The sequence below is a fragment of the Lynx rufus genome, unplaced genomic scaffold, assembly GCF_022079265.1.
Source record: "Lynx rufus isolate CCGP_SWC_20201006 ecotype Redwood Valley unplaced genomic scaffold, mLynRuf1.p SCAF_1, whole genome shotgun sequence".
Taxonomy (NCBI): Eukaryota; Metazoa; Chordata; class Mammalia; order Carnivora; family Felidae; genus Lynx; species Lynx rufus.
The window spans coordinates 189719398-189739940 of record NW_025814823.1 but is presented as its reverse complement, the minus strand read 5'-3'; the positions used below and the strand labels follow the sequence as shown (position 1 = coordinate 189739940).

General features: G+C 37.4%; 1 protein-coding gene across 1 annotated transcript; it reads left to right on the top strand.

The window, feature by feature from the left end:
• Positions 1–4774: 4774 nt before the first annotated feature.
• On the top strand, positions 4775–6784 carry LOC124510088 (THUMP domain-containing protein 1-like). Its single transcript, XM_047076791.1, is given in 4 exon segments — positions 4775–5006; positions 5009–5442; positions 5445–5517; positions 6735–6784. Coding segments are annotated over 4 exon segments (789 nt in total).
• The last annotated feature ends 13759 nt before the right edge of the window (positions 6785–20543 follow it).

Genomic DNA, 20543 nt, shown 5'->3' with positions numbered 1-20543 from the left:
TCTGCTGAGGTCTACTAACTTAATTTAAAGCTCATCTTTAAAAAAAAAAAAAATCAATTTTTAAAAGTTTTTATTGAAATGTACTTTACATATCAGAAAATTTACCCATTTTAAGTATACTGTTGAGTGATTTTTATCAAGTTTACTGAGTTGTGCTTATCATAACACATTCATCTGTTCAGTAAGATCCATAATACTCATTTAAATTTAATGTCTGTTCCCATTCCCATTTCATATAAATAAAATCCTATAGTATATGGTCTTTTGTGTCTGGCTTCTTTTGGTTACAATAATGTTTTGTAGCATGCATCATGCATTCTTTTTTATAGTGTTTTATTGTATGGATATGCCATATTTTGTTGATGGACATTTGAGTTGTTTCCATTTAGCTATTATGAATAACGCTGCTATGAACATTTAAGTGCAAGTCTTTGTGTGGCCATGTTTCCATTTCTTTCGGGCAGATACCTATGAGTGGAATTGCTGGGTTATATGGTAAATTTACATTTAACTTTTTTTTTTTTTTGAGTGGGGGATGGGCTAAGGGAGAGGGAGAATCTTAAGCAGGCTGCACACCTGGTGTGGAGCTCAAACTCACAACTGTGAGATCATGACCTAAGCAAAAATCAGAGTTAGACACTCAACTAACTGAGCTACCCGGGCTCCTCACATTTAACTTTTTAAGAAGCATCCAACATATTTTCCAAAGGAGCTACATCAAAGGGCAGTTTTAATGCTCTAATTTCCAACCTGTTGGGGTATCCATCATGCTAGAGCCCCTTGACTGGTAATGAAAGGAATAAAAATGACCCATAATCATCCTTCTGAGCATTTTACTGATACATATAAAAGTATTATTTTATGTATAATATTTTATAAATATAAGTGTATAAAATTTTATTTCATTCATAACAGAAAATATATGTTTATATATGTATACCTGTATTTTGTGTTGAAAACTATATATTTATATACATATATATGAAAATTATATATGAGAAGATTTTATATATATGTATATACAAATACATACTTGAGATCACATTATATTAATAATTGAGCTTTTTTAAAACTATAATGGAATTTATGATCATTTATCTGTTACTAAATATGAAGTTTGATGTTTAATATCTTCATAATATCCATATGGATATGCCATAATTTTTAAATCCATTGTCCTAGTTTTTATTTTTTTAATTTTTTTTTTTTTTTTATATTTAGAGAGACAGAGACAGTGTGAGCAGGGGAGGGGCATAGAGAGGGGGAGAGAGAGAATCCCAAGCAGGCTTTGCACTGTCAGCACAGAGCCTGATGTGGGGCTCAAACCCACGAGATCATGACCTGAACCAAAACCAAACATTGAGAGTTGGAAGCTTAACTGACTGAGCCACCCAGGCGCCCCTCCATTGTCCTATTTTTTAACTTTTGGATTGTGTTTTTACTTCTAAATCATAATTTAAATATGTTATACTTTCAATTTCAGATTAAACTTTTAGCTGGTCCCATTCTCATGCTTTTCTTTAATATTTTATCCCTGTGACTTCTCATGGACATATGTTTGTTCACCCTTCACCAGGTTTTCCCTCTCTGTTGTCTCTTATGGTCCCTTCACCAGAGGAGTGATTTAGAAAGCAAATTCCTGTTGAAAATGTATTTGTTGCTAATAATATCAAAGCTGATGATCAATTAAATTATAATAAAGAAACAATAATAAGCAGGATGGTAGTTTAATGAGTATAGATAGATTGGCTGAAAGATTTTACCCTACAGTAGGGTTTTATATATACTTCATCAGAGGATTGTGAAAAGGAGGTCACTTTTTAAGATTCTCATAGAAAATTTGGACATTTTAAGAATGGTATCTTAATTTAAAATACTAGTGACAGTATAATTCCTTCAGTGGCCTTCTCCCACATTGCAACCTGTAAGCCATTCTCCTGACAAGGCTTGCTACTATAAGAATAAATCGTAAGTGCAGGTCTGATCGTGTGGCTGTTCAGTTCTCTCTACAGGGTCATTCAAGGCTCATCATAGTCTCCCACTCTACTGCACAAAACTTACCCAAACTGAGAAATTGTTCAATAAGAAGAGACTTAACCCCTCAACTTTTTTTTTTCTTTTTGGGACATTTTATTGAGGTGTAATAATTCAAAACCCCCAAATTTCACCCTTTTAAACTATATACTTTAGTGGTTTTAAGTACATTCATCGATAGAGTTGTACAGCCATCATCACTATCTAAATTGAGAACATTTTCACTTTCATCATTCTGAAAAGAAAATCTGGTCACTCCTTGTTCCCCTCTCCCCTGGATCCTGACAACCACTAATCTGCTCTCTGTCTCTACCGATGTCTCTGTGACCTTTTATATCTGGCTTCTTCACTTAGTATGTTATCAAGGTTCATACACGTTGTAGCATGTATCAGTACTTCATCAGTTTTCTAGGTCAAATAATATTTAATTAGATGGTTACATTATCTTTTTAAAAAAATTTTTTTAAATGTTTATTTTTTTTTTTGAGAGAGACAGAGACGGAATGCGAGTGGGTTAGGGGCAGAGAGAGAGGGAGACACAGAATCCAAAGCAGGCTCCAGGCTCCAAGCTGTCAGCACAGAGCCCAACGTGAGGTTCGAAATCATAAGCTGTGAGATCATGACCTGAGCCAAGTCAGATGCTCAACTGACTGAGCCACTCAGGAGCCCCATTACATTTTTTTTAATCCATTCATCATTTGGTGAAATTACTTTTTGACTATTTGTATAAGGCTTCCATGAATATTTATATACAAGATTTTGGTTGGCCTATACTTTGGAAGTTTTGCATATAGCACAGGTTGAGTGGATACTTGTCATTTGGGAAAATAGCAAATTTATATAGTAGAGAATGAGTACAACTGGAATTAGGTTAAATGTTTCAAAAAGATAACTTGCCTCTGACTGACTTTTTTCTTCTGAAAAAAATTTATTCCCTTGAAACCTTTCTATAGCAGTGTGCACAAGGTAAGAATTAGTAACTCCTCGAAGTAACTGCTCAAAAATCTTCTAGAAAAGAAACAATGTCAACCACAAAAATATAAAGAGAAAAATTCTTAGAATCAGGAAAGAAGTGTTGTGGCAAGATTATTGATCTGTTAAAACTGGGTTGGACCTATTACTATGTTTTTGTTCACTCAAGATACACTGCTTTTTTTCCCTCTTGCTGCAGTTGACCAGAGCTAGAAAGGGCGGAGGGCAGTGAGGAGACAACTCACCTCTCTGAGAGTGACCAGCTGACTGCATTCAGAATTAACACACAGGACCAAGTAACTCTCTGATGACTATAATGCTGACCGTGAAGTACATGAGGGATTTTTACCCACCAAATTTTCGAGTCAAACACTGTAGTCAGAAGAAGAAAACTACTAAACAGTATATGGATATAAAACTTGAGCCTGAGCAAAAATTTTCACCATTCACCTCATCTTCTAGATATCTACAGCAGTTTTCCTTGCTCTCAAATTTGAACATCAAAATAAACTAGAACACTTTTAATACACATGGTCCCTCCACAGACTTTCTATTCAGTAGATTCCTAACAAATTTCCAGGCAATTCTAATGCTGTTGTTGTAGGGAGCGTACTGCTCTAAAATTGTCATGCTAATCTCAACTCAAGCCCATAAAATTCCCTTTTACCACAGTGTTGCTCTTATTTGGCTGTGTGGATAGCAGTCTGATTAAACAAGTCTCTTTGAAAGCTGACTGAGTTTGCTTATTTTTGTATTCACAGTCTCTAGAACAATGAGCTTTTGTCTAGGTACTTTTGTCTTTTAAATGAATGTATGGAACTAATTTATATTAAGTTATCAGTGCTCTATAGCAGCTTATTATTATATATATTATTATTATTATAGAAGCTTATAATTCTGGGATATTTAAATTTTAAAGGCAGATCAACATAAATTGAATTAATCTTCAAATTATAAGAATATCACTAAACAAATGACACAGTGTAATTTTTTAAATGTATAGAAGATTTGGGGTACCTGGAGGGCTTAGTTGGTTGAGTGTCTGACTCTTGATTTCAGCTCAGGTCATGATTCCAGGGTCCTGGGATTGAATCAAGTTTCGGGCTCCACACTAAGTGTGGGACCTTCTTAAGATTCTCCCTCCCTCTCTCTCTCTCTCTCTGCCCCTCTCTCCTGCTTGTGCTCTATCTCTCTCTCTCTCTCTCTCTCCAAAAAAAAAAAAAAATGTGTAGAAGATTTGAGAGACACTTTACCAGAAACGATATTTGGATAGCAAATAAGCATATGAAAAGATACTCAACATTAGTTAGCTGAGAATTGCTTTAGAGCCATGATGAGATTTCGCCACACATCTATAAGATGTTACAAAGAAACAAACAGCTACAAACAAAGAAATGAACAAAAAACCTTGACAATATCAAGTGCTGACAAGGATGTAAAACAACTGGAACTCTCATATGTTCCTAGCAGAAATGCACATGTTACAGTCACTTTGGAAAATAGTTCGGTAGTTTCTCATAAAGTTAAACTTACTATATAACCCAGCACTTCTGTTCCTAGGTATTTACATAAGTGAAACACAATCTGTGTTTTCAAAAATATATTACACAAAGTTTTATACCAGTTTTATTCATAGTCCTCAAAACTAGAAATAATCCAAATGCCCCTCAACTGTCAAATGGATTAACAATCTATGGAACATGGAGAGGTGAGGAAGCCGGGAATAGAGGAGAAAGCTGTTTCTCGCTAGCCTTGGTTCTCACGCGCCATGGCGGCCCCTGTCCAGCAGCCTCCTCGGTCTAGCGGTGGAAAGCGCAAAGGGAAAGCTCAGTATGTGCAGGCAAAGCGGGCGCGGCGCTGCGAAGGCGGTGGGCCACCGCAGCTGGAACCCGGGCTACAGGGCATTCTCATTACCTGCAACATGAACCAGCACAAGTGCGTGGAGGAGGCCTACAGTCTGCTCAACGAATATGGCTACGACGTGTACGGGCCGGAAAAGTTTACAAAGATCAGCAGCCCTCTGGAAGTGAGGCAGAAGATGATGATGTGGAGGCTGCCTTGAAGAAAGAAGTTGGTGACATTAAAGCATCTACGGAGATGAAGCTAAGAAGATTCCAATCAGTGGAGAGTGGAGCAAATAACGTAGTCTTCATCAGGACACTTGGGATAGAACCTGAGAAATTGGTACATCATATTCTTCAGGATATGTATAAAACCAAGAAGAAGAAGACTCGGGTTATTCTACGAATGTTACCTATTTCGGGCACATGCAAGGCTTTCTTAGAAGACATGAAAAAATATGCAGAAACATTTTTGGAACCCTGGTTTAAAGCTCCAAACAAAGGGACATTTCGGATTGTATATAAATCTCGAAATAACATCAACATGAATAGAGAAGAAGTTCTCAAAGAATTAGCAGGAATAGTAGGCAGCCTGCCAATTCGGAAAATAAAGTGGATCTTACCAATCCACAGTACACAGTGGTAGTAGAAATCATTAAAGCTGTCTGTTGCCTGGAAAAAAAAAAATCTATGGAACATCTATGCAATGGAATATTACTTATCAGTAAAAAAAGAGTGGACTAAACACTGATGAATTTCAAGTGCATTATGCTGAGTGAAAGAAGATTTGAAGGGATACACATTGTACTATTGCATTTTATATGACATTGTAGAAGAAGACAAATTAATAGGGACAGAGAATAATCAGCTATCGGCAGGATTTAAGAGTTAGGGTGGGTGACAATAATGGGATAGCATGAGATAATTTATGGGGGGAGGATGGAAGTGCTTTTATCTTGATTGTTATAGTGGCTATACAACTGTGTGGATTTGTTAAAACTCAGAACTGTACACCACAAAGAGGGTCTTTTATTATATATAAATTGAAAGTAATTATTTTTTTTTAAAAAAAAGTGTCACTAAAGATCTTTTTTGAGAGAAAGGGGGTGTGAAGCTTGAAATTTCACGGATTTGAGAACAGGTGACCTGGGTTAGGTATGGCTCTCTGACCAAGTAGGTGCAGTGAATGGTATGCCGCCAGCAGCAAGAGCTAGTGAATAGTGACTTAACTTTTTAGGGCATCAAGGAGAGCCCACAAGTACCAGGAAGAGACGTGGCTAATAAAAGAAATGATCTTTCAGAATAGAAGTGAGGTCATAGTGTAGCTACTTCAATTGTGAATTGTTTGAGGAGAAAGGGGCCAATAGCAGATTGCTTCTTGTGGAAAAGATAAGGAAGGGAAAAATTACATAAAAAGTAGGATGAAAATGTTCTTCCTTGAATGGTTATCCCCAGAAGCATTATATTCCAAAGAGAATACACTCAGTGGTCGTCACTGAAAATACAATAGCAACCTCCTTATAGAGTGCTTATTCTATGAAGGAAACTTTCCAGGGGTTTAGCTAAGGGTACAAGGGAATCAGAAAGGCCTAGAGGAATATCAACTCTGTCTTTTACAAGCCTAGAGTTCTTGTGAAAACCACTATAATTTTTTTTATTTTAAGTTTCTCCATCTATAAAACAGGGTTAACAATAGCACATGTGTTTTGAGTATTGAGAAAATTAAATGAGATAATGCATGTATAGCATTGAGCACAATGTCTGGAAGCACTCATTAGGAAGCACTCAATAATTTGCAGTAAGCATCACATTGATGCCTCATTTTAGGAGCATGCATATACTTACTTTTTTCAAGTTCATACTTGTATTTAATATTTTTTTGGTCAGCCTCTCATCAACAGATTCTCAAGCCTAAGAAGCATCATCTTACTGCCTAGAGTGTGTATATATATATATATATAGAGAGAGAGAGAGAGAGAGAGAGAGAGGGAATTTGAGGAGAGACATCTTATTCCCAGAAACATAAAATTGATTATACTCAATACAAAGAACCTTTAAAAGCAAGCTGTGACTTCCTTGCTCCAGAACTGGTTAACCTGTTGGGATATTTGGTAGATGAATGCTATACCACGCTCTTTCCTTTACTATGCACTAGACTGAAAGGCAGCAGCTGCTCGTGGTGCCCTTCTTCCAACATAGAAAACCAATCTCCCAGCACCAGGGGAGACATTAAAAAGGGAAAAAATGCAAATGTCCAACACTGATTAGTTTTGCCAGCTGCTCTTCTTGCTCCAGAATCAATGGATTGGCCACTTTAGCTGCAAAATCCATTGGACAGACTCAGGTTTTGTTTTTGTTTTTGTTTTTAAGAAATGGTATTAAAAATAAATAATCTTTTCTAGGTCAAACCTGTCAAAAAAGTTGACAAATAGATAGAGGGTTTAAATAAAGAGGATAGATAATATGTCTATATTGGACTATTACTGAAAATATGTTTGAGTCTGGTTATTTTAAACATAGGATTGCAAACTCAAATGCTTTGAGAATCCAGTCTAGTTATGTAAATGAGTGAGGAAGCATCTGGGTGTGAGGCAACAGGGAGTAAGTGGTGAGTATGGGTCTACTACTTTTGTTTTCCTACTATTAGGAGACACTTGGATACAAAAACATTTCATTTTTTTCTCAACTCTGCTACAGAGGGAAAAATAAAGAATGTATGATAATAAATGACAACTGATGCAACCTCAAAGATGTAGGACAATCTTGGTTCCCATCTTGGTCATATGGTGGACTGGAGAAGTGCATGCCATACCTGAATTCAACAGCTTTTATTCAGCTCCAGCTAACTACTATTGGACAAGCAGTGAGTCCAGTATTGCTGAGTATTTAGTTATTCAAGAGACACCCAACATCTTGATTTTGATGTGATTTCTCTAAATCACATCACAATTCTGACCATTCTAATTCTGAAAAGTCATTCCGTTTGGAAAAATAATCATGTGGATCAAACACAACATGTCTTTATATTAGTTTTAGCCAGTGGCTATCAATCTGGACCTCTGCTTTGGACTTCAATTTGACAACTGCTGTGGAGTAGAGTACAACTTTTTGGTAGATGGTAATAAATGATACAAACAATGTACATTATGTTATAAATAATATCTTGCTGATCTTTAAAAGGATTGTGAATTAAAATGGTATTGTAAAGTATGAAGTTATTAAAGCATTATTCTAAAAGCAAAAGATGGGAAATAGACTAGATATCCACTAATAAGGAATGATTATAAAAATTATATTACACCCAAACAATACTAGGTATCTATTAAAAATAAGGGAACTCTATAGTACTAATATGGAACACATGCTAAGATACATCATTAAGTAAAAGAAAAAAAAAGAAAAGAAAAAAAGAAAAAAAAAGCACAGAAAATGGTGTAAAGCATGCTACTGTTTTATTATTTAAAGTGTGATATATATTATATATGTATAGTATAATACATATGTATAATATGTATAATATATGTACAACATAAGATGTATGATATATATACACACACAAATTATGCTAGATTTAAATAAAATATAGAGTGATATGTAAAATATAATCTCTGGAAGAACATGAAAGGAAAAGATAACAGTGGTGGCTCCCCCTGGGAAAGAGATGGAGCCTGGGGAACTAAGGACAGGGATAGGGGGAGACTTACTTTTTTTTTTCATGTATATTTGGCAACATTTGATTTTTTTACCACATGTGTATATTCCCCATTCAAAATAAATGTAATTAAAACAACAACAACAACTTCTAATCCACAGGAAATAACCTCTTCTAAAAAGGTAGTGACAGGGTAGGGATGGGTTGCCATAACATAGAGAAGATGGACATTTTTTTAGGAAATGACATGGCTAATATGTGCTTCATCATCTTTCTACCATCTGCTCCTGAGGGACAATTATATTGGCTTCAATGGATGGTCACAGACTCCAATATGAAATAGGACACAGTCCCAGAAGTTATTAATTTTTATTATCAAACTCACAGGATCCTACACACAAAGGACCAAGTGGATACCATGGCAGTTTAAGTATATGGCACTTGCTAGCAGCTGGGTTTTCCTACTATGCTGTCTATTCTTTGTTATCTATATCATCTTCTTTGGGATTTGCTCATATCCTCAAAAATTGTCTTCTGTTGGCTTCCCACTTCCTTTTCTTGGTCCTGAGTTTGTCTCATTTATGAGCATGATTAGTGTCAGCTGTTGGTTTTACAAAGGATTTAGTGTTTCCTAGCATATACCTGGATTTGCCTGAGGTTGTGTTGCACATATGCACCTCTTGTGAGGAAAGGAATGAGATCATGAATGGACCTTCTTCATTTTATGTTTTCAACTTTATCTATAGCTAGATAGATATGGGTATGTAAATAAATATGAATAGGTACATAAATATACATATATATGAAACAATATAACAGAAACTGACAATGGTGACTGACTTTGGGGAGAAAGCATGATAAGTGCTCTTTTTATACCCAATAAGCTGATTGTGGAATTGACAAACTGTATTCCCAGTATTGCAGATGTTGTACTTGAGGAAAGGAGAAATGACCTAGTTTGAGATATATATACTGTATCGTTCTAAGGAAAACAGAAAAAGTCAAATTTCTAATCAGTTAGGGGAAAGTTAGGTAATTTAATAAATGATATTGAGAACTTGGCTAATCTTAAAAAAATGTCTATTCCTACCTCACTCTTTTCACCAAAAAGAGGTTGTCGAGTACAGAAATAGAATGGTCCTCAGGACCCCTGGCTCCTGGTATTCATAGCTTTGTGTAATCCCTCTGGAAGGATCAGTGACTCTCTTCTAACCATTGTAACGTGAAAAAGGTGAAATGTATGTGATCACATATGTGTAATTACATAATGGTGTAAGGTCTTGCTAGAGTCTCTCTCTCTCTCTCTCTCTCTCTCTCTCTCTGGATTTGATGAAGGAGGATGCCATGAATCCTATAGCATTAGGAAGTGAATTTGGACAACAGTCTGACAGAGCTTGGAAGTGGATCTTTCCCCAATTAAACTTCTGATGAGACACAATTCTAGCAAAATCTTGATCAGAGTGTATACAATTCTAAGCAAAGGCCCCGGTTAAATAATGCCCAACTCCTGATCTGCAGAAACTGTGAGATAATGAATGTGTGTTGTTTTAAGCTGCTAAACTTGTGGTAATTTGTCATACAGCAGTGGAAAACTAACACAGTTCCATATGGATTCATGGATTAATTGTAAAAAGGAAAGAAAAAAAAAAACCATACAGATCTCTAAAAGAAAATGTGATGGAATACTTTTGTAATCTTGAAGTACAAAAGATATTTCTGAAGAAGAAATAAATCCCCAAAACCATACACAAAAAAATGACTGACAAATTTGACTACATAAAATGTTTAAAATTGAACATGGAAAAAATACTATGCTATAACTAAATTTCCTTAATTCAGTGTCTGCAAATAAAGAGATAAAATCACCAACTGAAAGAAAAATGAATCAAGGATATTAACAATATGTTCAAAGAAAAAGAAACATAAATGTCTTTAGCATTTAACAAAATGTTCAACCTTATTCATAATTAAAGAAATACAAATCTTCAAAAATGAGATTTCATTTTTCACTTAATAGATTTGTGAAGCTGGAAAAACTTGATAACACTGGGGAAACAGATATGCATATGCTATTGCTTGGAATGTAAATTGGTGCAGATTTTTTAGCAACAGAAATCAAAATTTGTGGCATACCTACATAGGTCAGTCTTTGTGTATGACGTCATTCAATAGTCATGCCCACACATGTACAGTGACTTTTGAATAGGAAAACCTAGAAGTAACCAAAATACTCATTGGTAGAAGGCCTATTAAGTAAACTCAAGGGTACCTTACTATGAAAAAAATTGTCTTCTGTGTATAAGTCATGATAAAAATAATTTATAAGCTCTATTAAGTTAAAAAAATCAACATTCACACAGAGAATGCTGGTAATTTGCCCCTACTTTTTCAAAAGGATATATTCTAACAAGACAAGTTGTGTGTGTGTATGTGTGTGTGTGTGTGTGTGTGTGTGTGTGTGTGTGTGTGTGTAATTGGAAAAAAAGAGTATACCTGAATTTGACCTCAGCCTAGGAAAGTGTCAACATGGGGGTGGAGACCTGGATATGTATGCCCCTATAATAACATATTCTAAAAAGCAGTAGCCAAGATGAAGTATTGAGAAAATTACTATAATCACAAGAATGGAGGTCTGGGAGCAGAAGACCAGTAAGATGGGAAGGAGTAATCCTCCCTCATCTTGGAGGTCAGTCAGGGAATCAGTGTATCCTGGCAGTTTATGGTTCTAGCAAGCAGAGAATCCCAGATGTGCCTAATTCTGGAGCAAAATCTGTTTGCTTTCTGTGAAATCAACAGATAGCAGATGCTGTTATCTGGGCACTGGGGTGGGGGTCTGAGGATGTACAAGAAAGAATAAGAATTAGTCTCTATAGTATTTTTTTATTCACTGAATTCAAACATCTTGTAATCATCTATTCCTGGGAGTCAAATTTGTCATCAAGTTCTAGGTAGTAGTTTTCACTTCTCCTATTTGATCTTCTCAACTAATTTTTACAGGAATCTCAATACTCCTATTCTGTAGGTGGGATTTATAGAGGTAAAGCTCTTCTTTTTAAAGACCTTAGAAAGTGCTCTCAGGATCTGGGAGGAAACATGGGGATGTAGAAGGTTAATGAAAGATTGAATCCAGCTATGGAGACCAATTTTTAGATACCTCAACCAGTCCACAAGATAATTCATCATCTTGCCTCAAACATGCTAATTTTCTGTATACTCTGTCTTCACAAATATTTTTTAGCACCTCCTATGAGCTCAGATAATGTTTCTAGGACACGAGGACATGGTGAACTAGATAGACATGGATGTTTTTGCTCTTTTGAATAGAGAATTCTAGAAAGGAAGATAGAGAATGAGGGAGTAGCAAATAAGAAAGTAACATTATAGAAGAAGAGATAAAGAATAAGAGCAGCATCTACACAGCAAAGTTTTGATAAGTATTATAAAAAAAAGAGTGAAGCAAGATAAGAGGACAGAGATTAGTAGTGGGGAGTAGGGGTGGGGAAAGTAGTATGCTTAATAAAGACTGTCTGAAGGGGAGTTGTTTGAGGACAGATCTGAATAAAAGAGAGAGGATCATGGGAAAACTGAGAAAAAAAAAACTCAAGGGCAAGTGGTGGGATGGTCGTGAGCTTGCCTTGTTGAGGGAGCAGCAAGAGCTCCAGCATAGCTAGGCAGAGCTGAGCAAGGGGGGATGTGCAAGGAAATTGAGCTCACAGGGGTGGGAAGAGGCCAGATCACATAGAGCATTTTAGGGCATGATAAAGAGCTTGGATTTTATCTGTCAGGAAGCCATCAGAAAGATGGAAGCAGAGAAGAGATGGGTTTGATTTATGTTTAGAAAAGATGGCTCTGCAGTGGGGAAATCATAGGATATGGAAGCAGGGAGTTATAAGGAGACAGTCTCAGGTGACAGGTCATGGGGACAATGAGGAGGGTAGAGGCAGGCATGGGGAAGATGAGTGGCTGGGTTTTAGAATCCACAGGATTATTTAATGGATTAGATATACAGTGAAAATGAATGATGAAAAGTATAAGGTTGACTCCGAATTTTGGTCTGAGCAACCAAGTTATGAAGGTGGCGAGGACCAAACCATTCCACTTCTCTGTTTAAGGCACTTGCTGATTCTATAGCACCTGCAGATTCTTTAGCATGGCTTAAAGCCTCTCCCATAATCTGCCTGACCTGCCTTTCCAGGCTTCTCTCTAGCTCCCCTGTACTCCTCCCTGTGTTCTCCAGCAGCCGCCTTGTTCTACGGCACACCTGCTGCTTTTTGCTTCTGTGCTTTTGCTCAGGCTCACTGCTCACTATAGACTTCCTGGGCTCCTTATCATTCATGCCTCAGCTTGAGCATCACTTCCTCCAGGAAGCAGTTTCTGATTTCCCAAATTTAGATTCACCCCATTCTCCAGTTATGCCTCATTTTTAAAAAATAATTTCCTTTTTTATGTTATTTTTATTTATTTATTTATTTTTAATTTACATCCAAATTAGTTAGCATATAGTGCAACAATGATTTCAGTAGTAGATTCCTTAATTCCCCTTACCCATTTAGCCCATCACCCCCCCACAACCCTTCTAGTATCCCTCTGTTTGTTCTCCATATTTAAGAGTCTCTTATGTTTTGTCCCCCTCCTTGTTTTTATATTATTTTTGTTTCCCTTCCCTTATGTTCATCTGTTTTGTATCTTAAAGTCCTCATATGAGTGAATTTATATATTTGTCTTTCTCTGACTGACAAATTTCGTTTGGCATAATACCGTCTAGTTCCATCCATGTAGTCGCAAATGGCAAGATTTCATTCTTTTTGATTGCTGAGTAATACTCCATTGTGGATATGTGTATACACACACACACATGTACACATATATATATGTATATATATATGTATATGTACATATACATCTTCTTTATCCATTCATCCATCAATGGACATTTGGGCTCTTTCCATACTTTGGCTAAATTGATAGTGCTGCTATAAACATTGGGGTACCGGTGCCCCTTCAAAACAACATACCTGTATCCCTTGGATAAATACCCAGTAGTGCAATTGCTGGGTTGTAGGGTAGTTCTATTTTTAATTTTCTGAGGAAACTCCATACTGTTTTCCAGAGTGGCTGACCAGCTTGCATTCCCACCAGCAGTGCAAAAGAGTTCCTCTCTCTCCGCATCCTCGCCAACATCTGTTGTTACCTGAGTTGTTAATGTTAGCCATTCTGACAGGTGTGAGGTGGTATCTCAATATGGTTTTGATTTGTATTTCCCTGATGATGAGTGATGTTGAGCATTTTTTCATGTGTCGGTTGGCATCTGGATGTCTTCTTTGGAGAAGTGTCTATTCATGTCTTTTGCCCATTTCTTCACTGGATGATTTGGTTTTTGGGTGTTGAGTTTGACTAGTTCTTTATAGATTTTGGATACTAACCCTTTATATGATACGTCATTTGCAAATATCTTCTCCCATCCCATAGGTTGCCTTTTAGTTTTGCTGATTGTTTCCTTTGCTGTGCAGAGGATTTTTATTTTGATGAGGTCCCAAAAGTTGATTGTTGCTTTTGTTTTCCTTGTTTCTGGAGACATGCTGAGTAATAAGTTGCTGTGGCCAAGGTCAAAGAGGTTTTTGCCTGCTTTATCCTTGAGTATTTTGATGGCTTCCTGTCTGACATTGAGGTCTTTCATCCATTTTGAGTTTATTTGTGTGCATGGTGTAAGAAAGTGGTCTAGGTTCATTCTTCTTCATGTCGCTGTCCAGTTTTCCCAGCACCACTTGCTGAAGAGACTGTCTTTATTCCATTGGATATTCTTTCCTGCTTTGTCAAAGATTAGTTGGTAATACATTTGTGGGTCCATTTCTGGGTTCTCTATTCTGTTCCATTGATCTGAGTGTCTGTTTTTGTGCCAGTACCATACTGTCTTGATGATTATAGCTTTGTAGTACAGCTTGAAGTCTAGGATTGTGATGCCTCCTGCTTTGGTTTTCTTTTTCAAGATTGCTTCGGCTATTCTGGATCTTTTCTGCTTCCATACAAATTTTGGGATTGTTTGTTCTAGCTCTGTGAAGAATGCCAGTGTTATTTTGATAGGGATTGCATTGAATATGTAGATTGTGTTTTGGGTAGTATTGACATTTTAACAATATTTGTTCTTCCTATCCAGGGGCATGGAATATTTTTTTCCTTTTTTTTTGTGTCTTCTTCAGTTTATTTCATAAGTTTTCTATACTTTTCAGTGTATAGATTTTTCACCTTTTTGGTTAGATTTATTTCTAGATATTTTATGGGTTTTGGTGCAATTGTAAATGGGATAGATTCCTTGATTTCTATTTCTGTTGCTTCATTGTTGGTGTATAGGAATGTAACCGATTTCTGTGAATTGATTTTATATCCTGCAACTTTGGTGAATTCATGAATCAGTTCTAGCAGGTTTTTGGTGGAGTCTTTTGGGTTTTCCCTATAGAGTATCACGTCGTCTGCAAAGAGTGAAAGTTTGACCTCCTCCTGGCCAATCTGGATGCCTTTTATTTCTTTGTGTTGTCTGATTGCAGAGGCTAAGACTTCCAATACTATGTTGAATAACAGTGTCAAGAGTGGACATCCCTGTCTTGTTCCTGACCTTAGGGGGAAAGCTCTCAGTTTTTCTCCATTGAGGATGATATTAGCATTGGGTCTTTGGTATATGGCTTTTCTGATCTTGAGGTATGATTCTCCTATCCCTGCTTTCTTGAATATTTTTATCAAGAAAGGAGGCTGTATTTTGTCAAATGCTTTCTCTGCATCTATTGAGAGGATCATAGGGTTCTTGTCCTTTGTTTTATTGATGAGATGAACACATTGATTGTTTTGTGGATATCGAACCAGCCCTGCATCCCAGGTATAAATCCGACTTGGTTGTGGGGAATAATTTTTTTAATGTATTGTTGGATCTGGTTGGCTAATACCTTGTTGAGGATTTTTGCATCCATGTTCATCAGGGAAATTGGTCTGTAGTTCGCCTTTTTAGTGGGGTCTCTGTCTGATTTTGTAGTCAAGATAATGCTGGCTTCACAGAAAGAGTTTGGAAGTTTTCCTTCCATTTCTATTTTTTGTAACAGCTTCAAGAGAATAGGCGTTAACTCTTCCTAAATGTTTGGTAGAATTTGCCTGGAAAGTCATCTGGCCCTGGAGTCTTGTTGTTTTGCGATATTTTTGATTACTAATTGGATTTCTTTACTGATTATGGATCTGTTCAAATTTTGTATTTCATCCTGTTTAAGTTTTGGTAGTGTATATGTTTCTAGGAATGTGTCCATTTCTTGCAGATTGCCCATTTTATTGGTGTATAATTGCTCATAATATTCTCTTATTGCTTTTATTTCTGCTGTGTTAGTTGTGATCTCTCCTCTTTCATTCTTGATTTTATTTGAGTCCTTTCCTTTTTCTTTTTGATCCAGCTGGCTAGCTGTTCTTTATTCAGCTCTTCAAGGTGTAAGGTTAGGTTGTGTATCTGAGATCCTTCTTCCTTTTTTAGGAAGGCCTGGATTTCCATATACTTTCGTCTTATGACCACACTTCCTGCGTCCCAGAGGTTTTGGGTTGTGTTGTTATCATTTTCATTGGCTTCCATGAACTTTTTAATTTCCTCTTTAACTTCTTGGTTAGCCCATTCATTCTTTAGTAGGCTGTTCTTTAGTCTCCAAGTATTTATTACCTTTCCAACTTTTTCCTTGTGGTTGATTTCGAGTTTCATAGCATTGTGGTCTGAAAATGTGCATGGTATGATCTTGATCTTTTTGTACTTGTTGAGGTCTGATTTGTGTCCCAGTATGTGGTCTTTTCTGGAGAACATTCCATGTGCACTGGAGAAGAATGTATATTCTGTTGCTTTGGGATGAAATGTTCTGAATATATCTGTTAAGTCCATCTCGTCCAGGGTGTCATTCAAAGTTGTTGTTTCCTAGTTGCTTTTTTGATTAGATGATCTGTCCATTGCTGTGAGTGGGGTGTTGAAGTCTCCTATTATTATGGTATTATCAATGAGTTTTTTATGTTTGTGATTAATTGATTTATATATTTGGGTGCTCTCACATTTAGCGCATAAATGTTTACAATTGTTAGGTCTTCTTGGTGGATAGACCCCTGAATTATGATATAATTCTTCCTCTCTTGATACAGTCTTTATTTTAAAGTCTAGATTGCCTGATATAAGAATGGCTACTCTGGCTTTTTTTTGTTGACCATTAGCATGATAGATGGTTCTCCATTCCCTTACTTTCAATCTGAAGGTGTCTTTAGGTCTAAAGTGGGTCTCTTGTAAAGGGCATATAGATGGATCTTGTTTTCTTATCCATTCTGTTACCCTATGTCTTTTGATTGAAGCATTTAGTCCATTGACGTTTACAGTACTGAAAGATACAAATTTATTGCCATTATGTTGCTTATAGAGTTGGTGTTTGTGGTGGTGTACTCTGGTCCTTTCTAGTCTTTGTTGCTTTTGGTATTTATTTATTTATTTATTTATTCATTCATTTTTGCCCTCAGAGAGTCCCACTTTGAATTTCCACAGAGCAGGTTTGGTGGTCACAAACTCCTTTAATTTTTGTTTGGGAAACTTTTTATCTCTCCCATTTTGGATGTCAGCCTTGCTGGATAAAGAATTCTTGGGTGCATATTTTTCTGATTCAGCACATTTAATATATCCTGCCACTCGTTTTTGGCCTGCCAAGTTTCTGTGGATAGGTCTGCTGCAAACCTGATCTGTCTTCCCTTGTAGGTTAAGGACTTTTTATCCCTTGCTGCTTTCATGAATATTTCTTTGTCTGAGTATTTTGTGAATTTGACTATGATATGGCTTATTGATGGTCGGTTTTTCTTTAATCTAAGGGGAGTCCTCTGTGCTTCCTGTATTTTGATGTCTCTGTCTTTCCCCAGGTTAATAAAGTTTTCTGCTATGATTTGCTCACATAACCCTTCTACCCCTATTTGTCTCTCTTAGTCTTCTCGGATCCCTTTGATTCTGATGTTGTTCCTTTTTAATGAGTCACAGATTTCTCTAATTCTTAAATCGTGCTCTTTTGCCTTTATCTCCCTCTTTGTTTCTGCTTCATTATTCTTCATAAGTTTGTCCTCTATATTGCTGATTCTCTGTTCTGCCTCATCTATCCTTGCCACCATGGCATCCATTCCAGATTGCAGCTCAGTTATAGTGTTTTTTATTTCATCCTGAGTAGCTTTTACTTCTTTTATCTCCAGAGAAAGGGATTCTAATGTACTTTGCACTCCAGCTGGTATTCTTATTATTGTGATTCTAAATTCTGGTTCAGACATCTTGCCTGTATTTATGCTGGTTAAGTCCCTGGCAGTCGTTTCTTCCTGCTCTTTCTTTTGGAGTGAATTCCTTCATTTCATCATTTTGAAGGGAGAAAAGGAATTAATGAGGTAAAAAAAATTAAAATTAAAAAAATTAAAATTCAACAATATATTAAAATTAAAATATTAAATACAAACACACACACAAGAAAATCGAATAAAGGATGCTACATCCTAGGTGTGTTTTGGCCTGGGTGTTGAAAGGGGCTTGATACATAAGAGAAAAAAGGGAAAAGGAAAATAAAAGCAAATCATTTGAAAATTTGAAAAAGTGAATACACTACAGTCAAGTGAAATGAAATGATGGAAGTGAAATAGGATTTGAAAACATTTACACAAAAGTGAAAAATATAGTAGAAAAAAATTAAAGAAAAATATTTTTAATAAAAATTGAAAATAAAAATGATTTTTTTCTCTTTCTATATTCAAGAAAAAGAAAAGAAACGAAAAAGGGAAAAAAGGAAAAGAGAAAAAAGAAAAAGAAAAAACAGATGGACCAGTGAACAGACTGAAATATGACTGAAATTACTTTGTTTTCCCCTAGAAGTCAAACTATTAAGCACTTTATAGTCCATAAACTAAGCAGGTGAAGAGACTTGTGTTTCTGAAGAGCGTGGTTGGCCCAGTTGGGCGGGGCTTAGTGTAACGGCTCTGCTCTTCTCTAGATGGCACTGCTAACCTACTGGGGTGGAGTGTTGTGGCACTCATAGGTGCGTATGTGCGTGCACAGGAGCGGTGAAAATGGCATCACCCAGCTACCAGGTCTCTAGTATTGGAACTGCGCTCTCCCAGATCAGCAATCCCACAATCATCCCTTGTCTTTGGCTTCCATCCACTCCCCGCTTTTACACCATCCGTAGGCAAGCTCCAGGCAGAACCTCCCTACTGAGTTTTATCTCAGATGTGGCTGTGTTTCCTGACCCCTTATTTCTGAGGGACTGCAGCTTTGTCGCATTCTGTGCCTCTGCAGGAGGATCTCCCGAGCAATGGCCAGGTGCAGGCCGCACCCTGAATGTTTGCACTCCAGAAAAAGTGCACATTATTGTGTAGCAGCAGCGTTTCAGTGATGGTGGCAAATCACAACACGCATCTGGCACCAGGCTTCACCCCCAGTGACCTTGTTCCAGCACCAGTGAATGTGGTTGTTCTCCTGGGTCCACTGGCACCTTTGCCATTTGGAGAGTCACACAGCCTCTACCAGTGTCTTCCCAGCAGGGGAACTGGCTCTTCCCATGTGCCCCTAAGACCTCTGGACTTCACTCTGCTCCTGGGGATTAGCCCTTTCCACCAGAGCACCGCCATGTATGGACCTGCAGAGTTTCAGAATCTGCATTCTGCCTGTTTATAAAGTCTTAATGGAATTTAAACCCTCTCCTCTCAGCTTTTCCTGTATTCTCCTCCCTCTCCTCCTCCCCACCCCCACACCCCACCTCTCCATCCTCAAAAGCAACTCCCTGCCCTCTGCAGCTTCTCTCTCCCCCAGTTCGCCTCTCCACACTGCATACCAGCTGAATTCTGTGGCTCATGTTGTCCAGGTTGTTGTGTTAATCCTCAGATCTATTTTCTATGTGTGCAGGATGGTTTAGTGTTGGTCTGGCTGTATTTCATGGACACAAGACACAAAAAAAAACCTTCCATGCTCTTCCATCATCTTGGCTCCTCCCCCATTTTTTATGTTTTGTATTTGTTTTTGAGATAGAGACAGAGCATGAGCAGGGAGGGTAAGAGAGAAGGAGACACAGAATCCAAAGCAGGCTCCAGGCTCTGAGCTGTCAACACAGAGCCTGATGTCAGCTCAAACCCACGAGCTGTGAGATCATGACCTGAGCTGAAGTCAGATGCTTAACCCATAGAGCCACCCAGTCACCCCTAGCTATGCCTCTTTAATGGGCTGAGCTCTTTTTGAGGGCAAGTAGCTCATTTCATTCATTTTTGTGTCCTTTGGGCCTAGCATAGAGCCTGGCACATAACAGATGGGTACAAATAGTGTTTGATGAATGAGTACATGAATGCAGACTGGTATGTACATAAAACTAGGTAGCATTTGGGGTTAAACATTAAATGATAGTACATTTTTTAAAGTATGTAGATGTATAAAAGATGAAAACAGGAGCCAAGTACAGACACTTCATAATTTTGAATCCTGAGTTTTGGACACTAAGACCATGTCTAGAACCATCAGGGAAGCTACATGATCTCTGTAAAGGCTTTGCCCAAGTGGGTTTTGGGGCTACATACAGGAAGGAAGAATTTAGTCTAGAACTAAGAGGATTACGTGCAAGTTAGGCATAATCTGACCCTCCTTTTTATCCTTCCTTGAAAACACCCTACCTCAAAAGTCATTCTTGAGACATCTCCTAGTCTCCATGTCTCTAATTCTGCTTATAATCCAGACCATGCTCTGAGATACATGGTCTGTGGCCCTTCTACAACCCTCTCCCCACTTCCTTTAAATACAGCCACTCTACCATTCACCTAACCCCGACAGAACAAAATACAGTCCTGTCACAATCTTGTGGCAAGCTAGATCTCCCAGCATTAAATCACCATTAAGGGTTGCTGTGAGTTTGCTAGCAGCTTAAGTTATTCCCCCCTCCTTTCCTTTTCTCTCATTTAGAACTCAGCTAAATATTTCCTGCTGTGGGAAGGGAAATGTTATAAAGACAAAGGATCGACTACCCTGTCCTCCACAGGTGCACTCA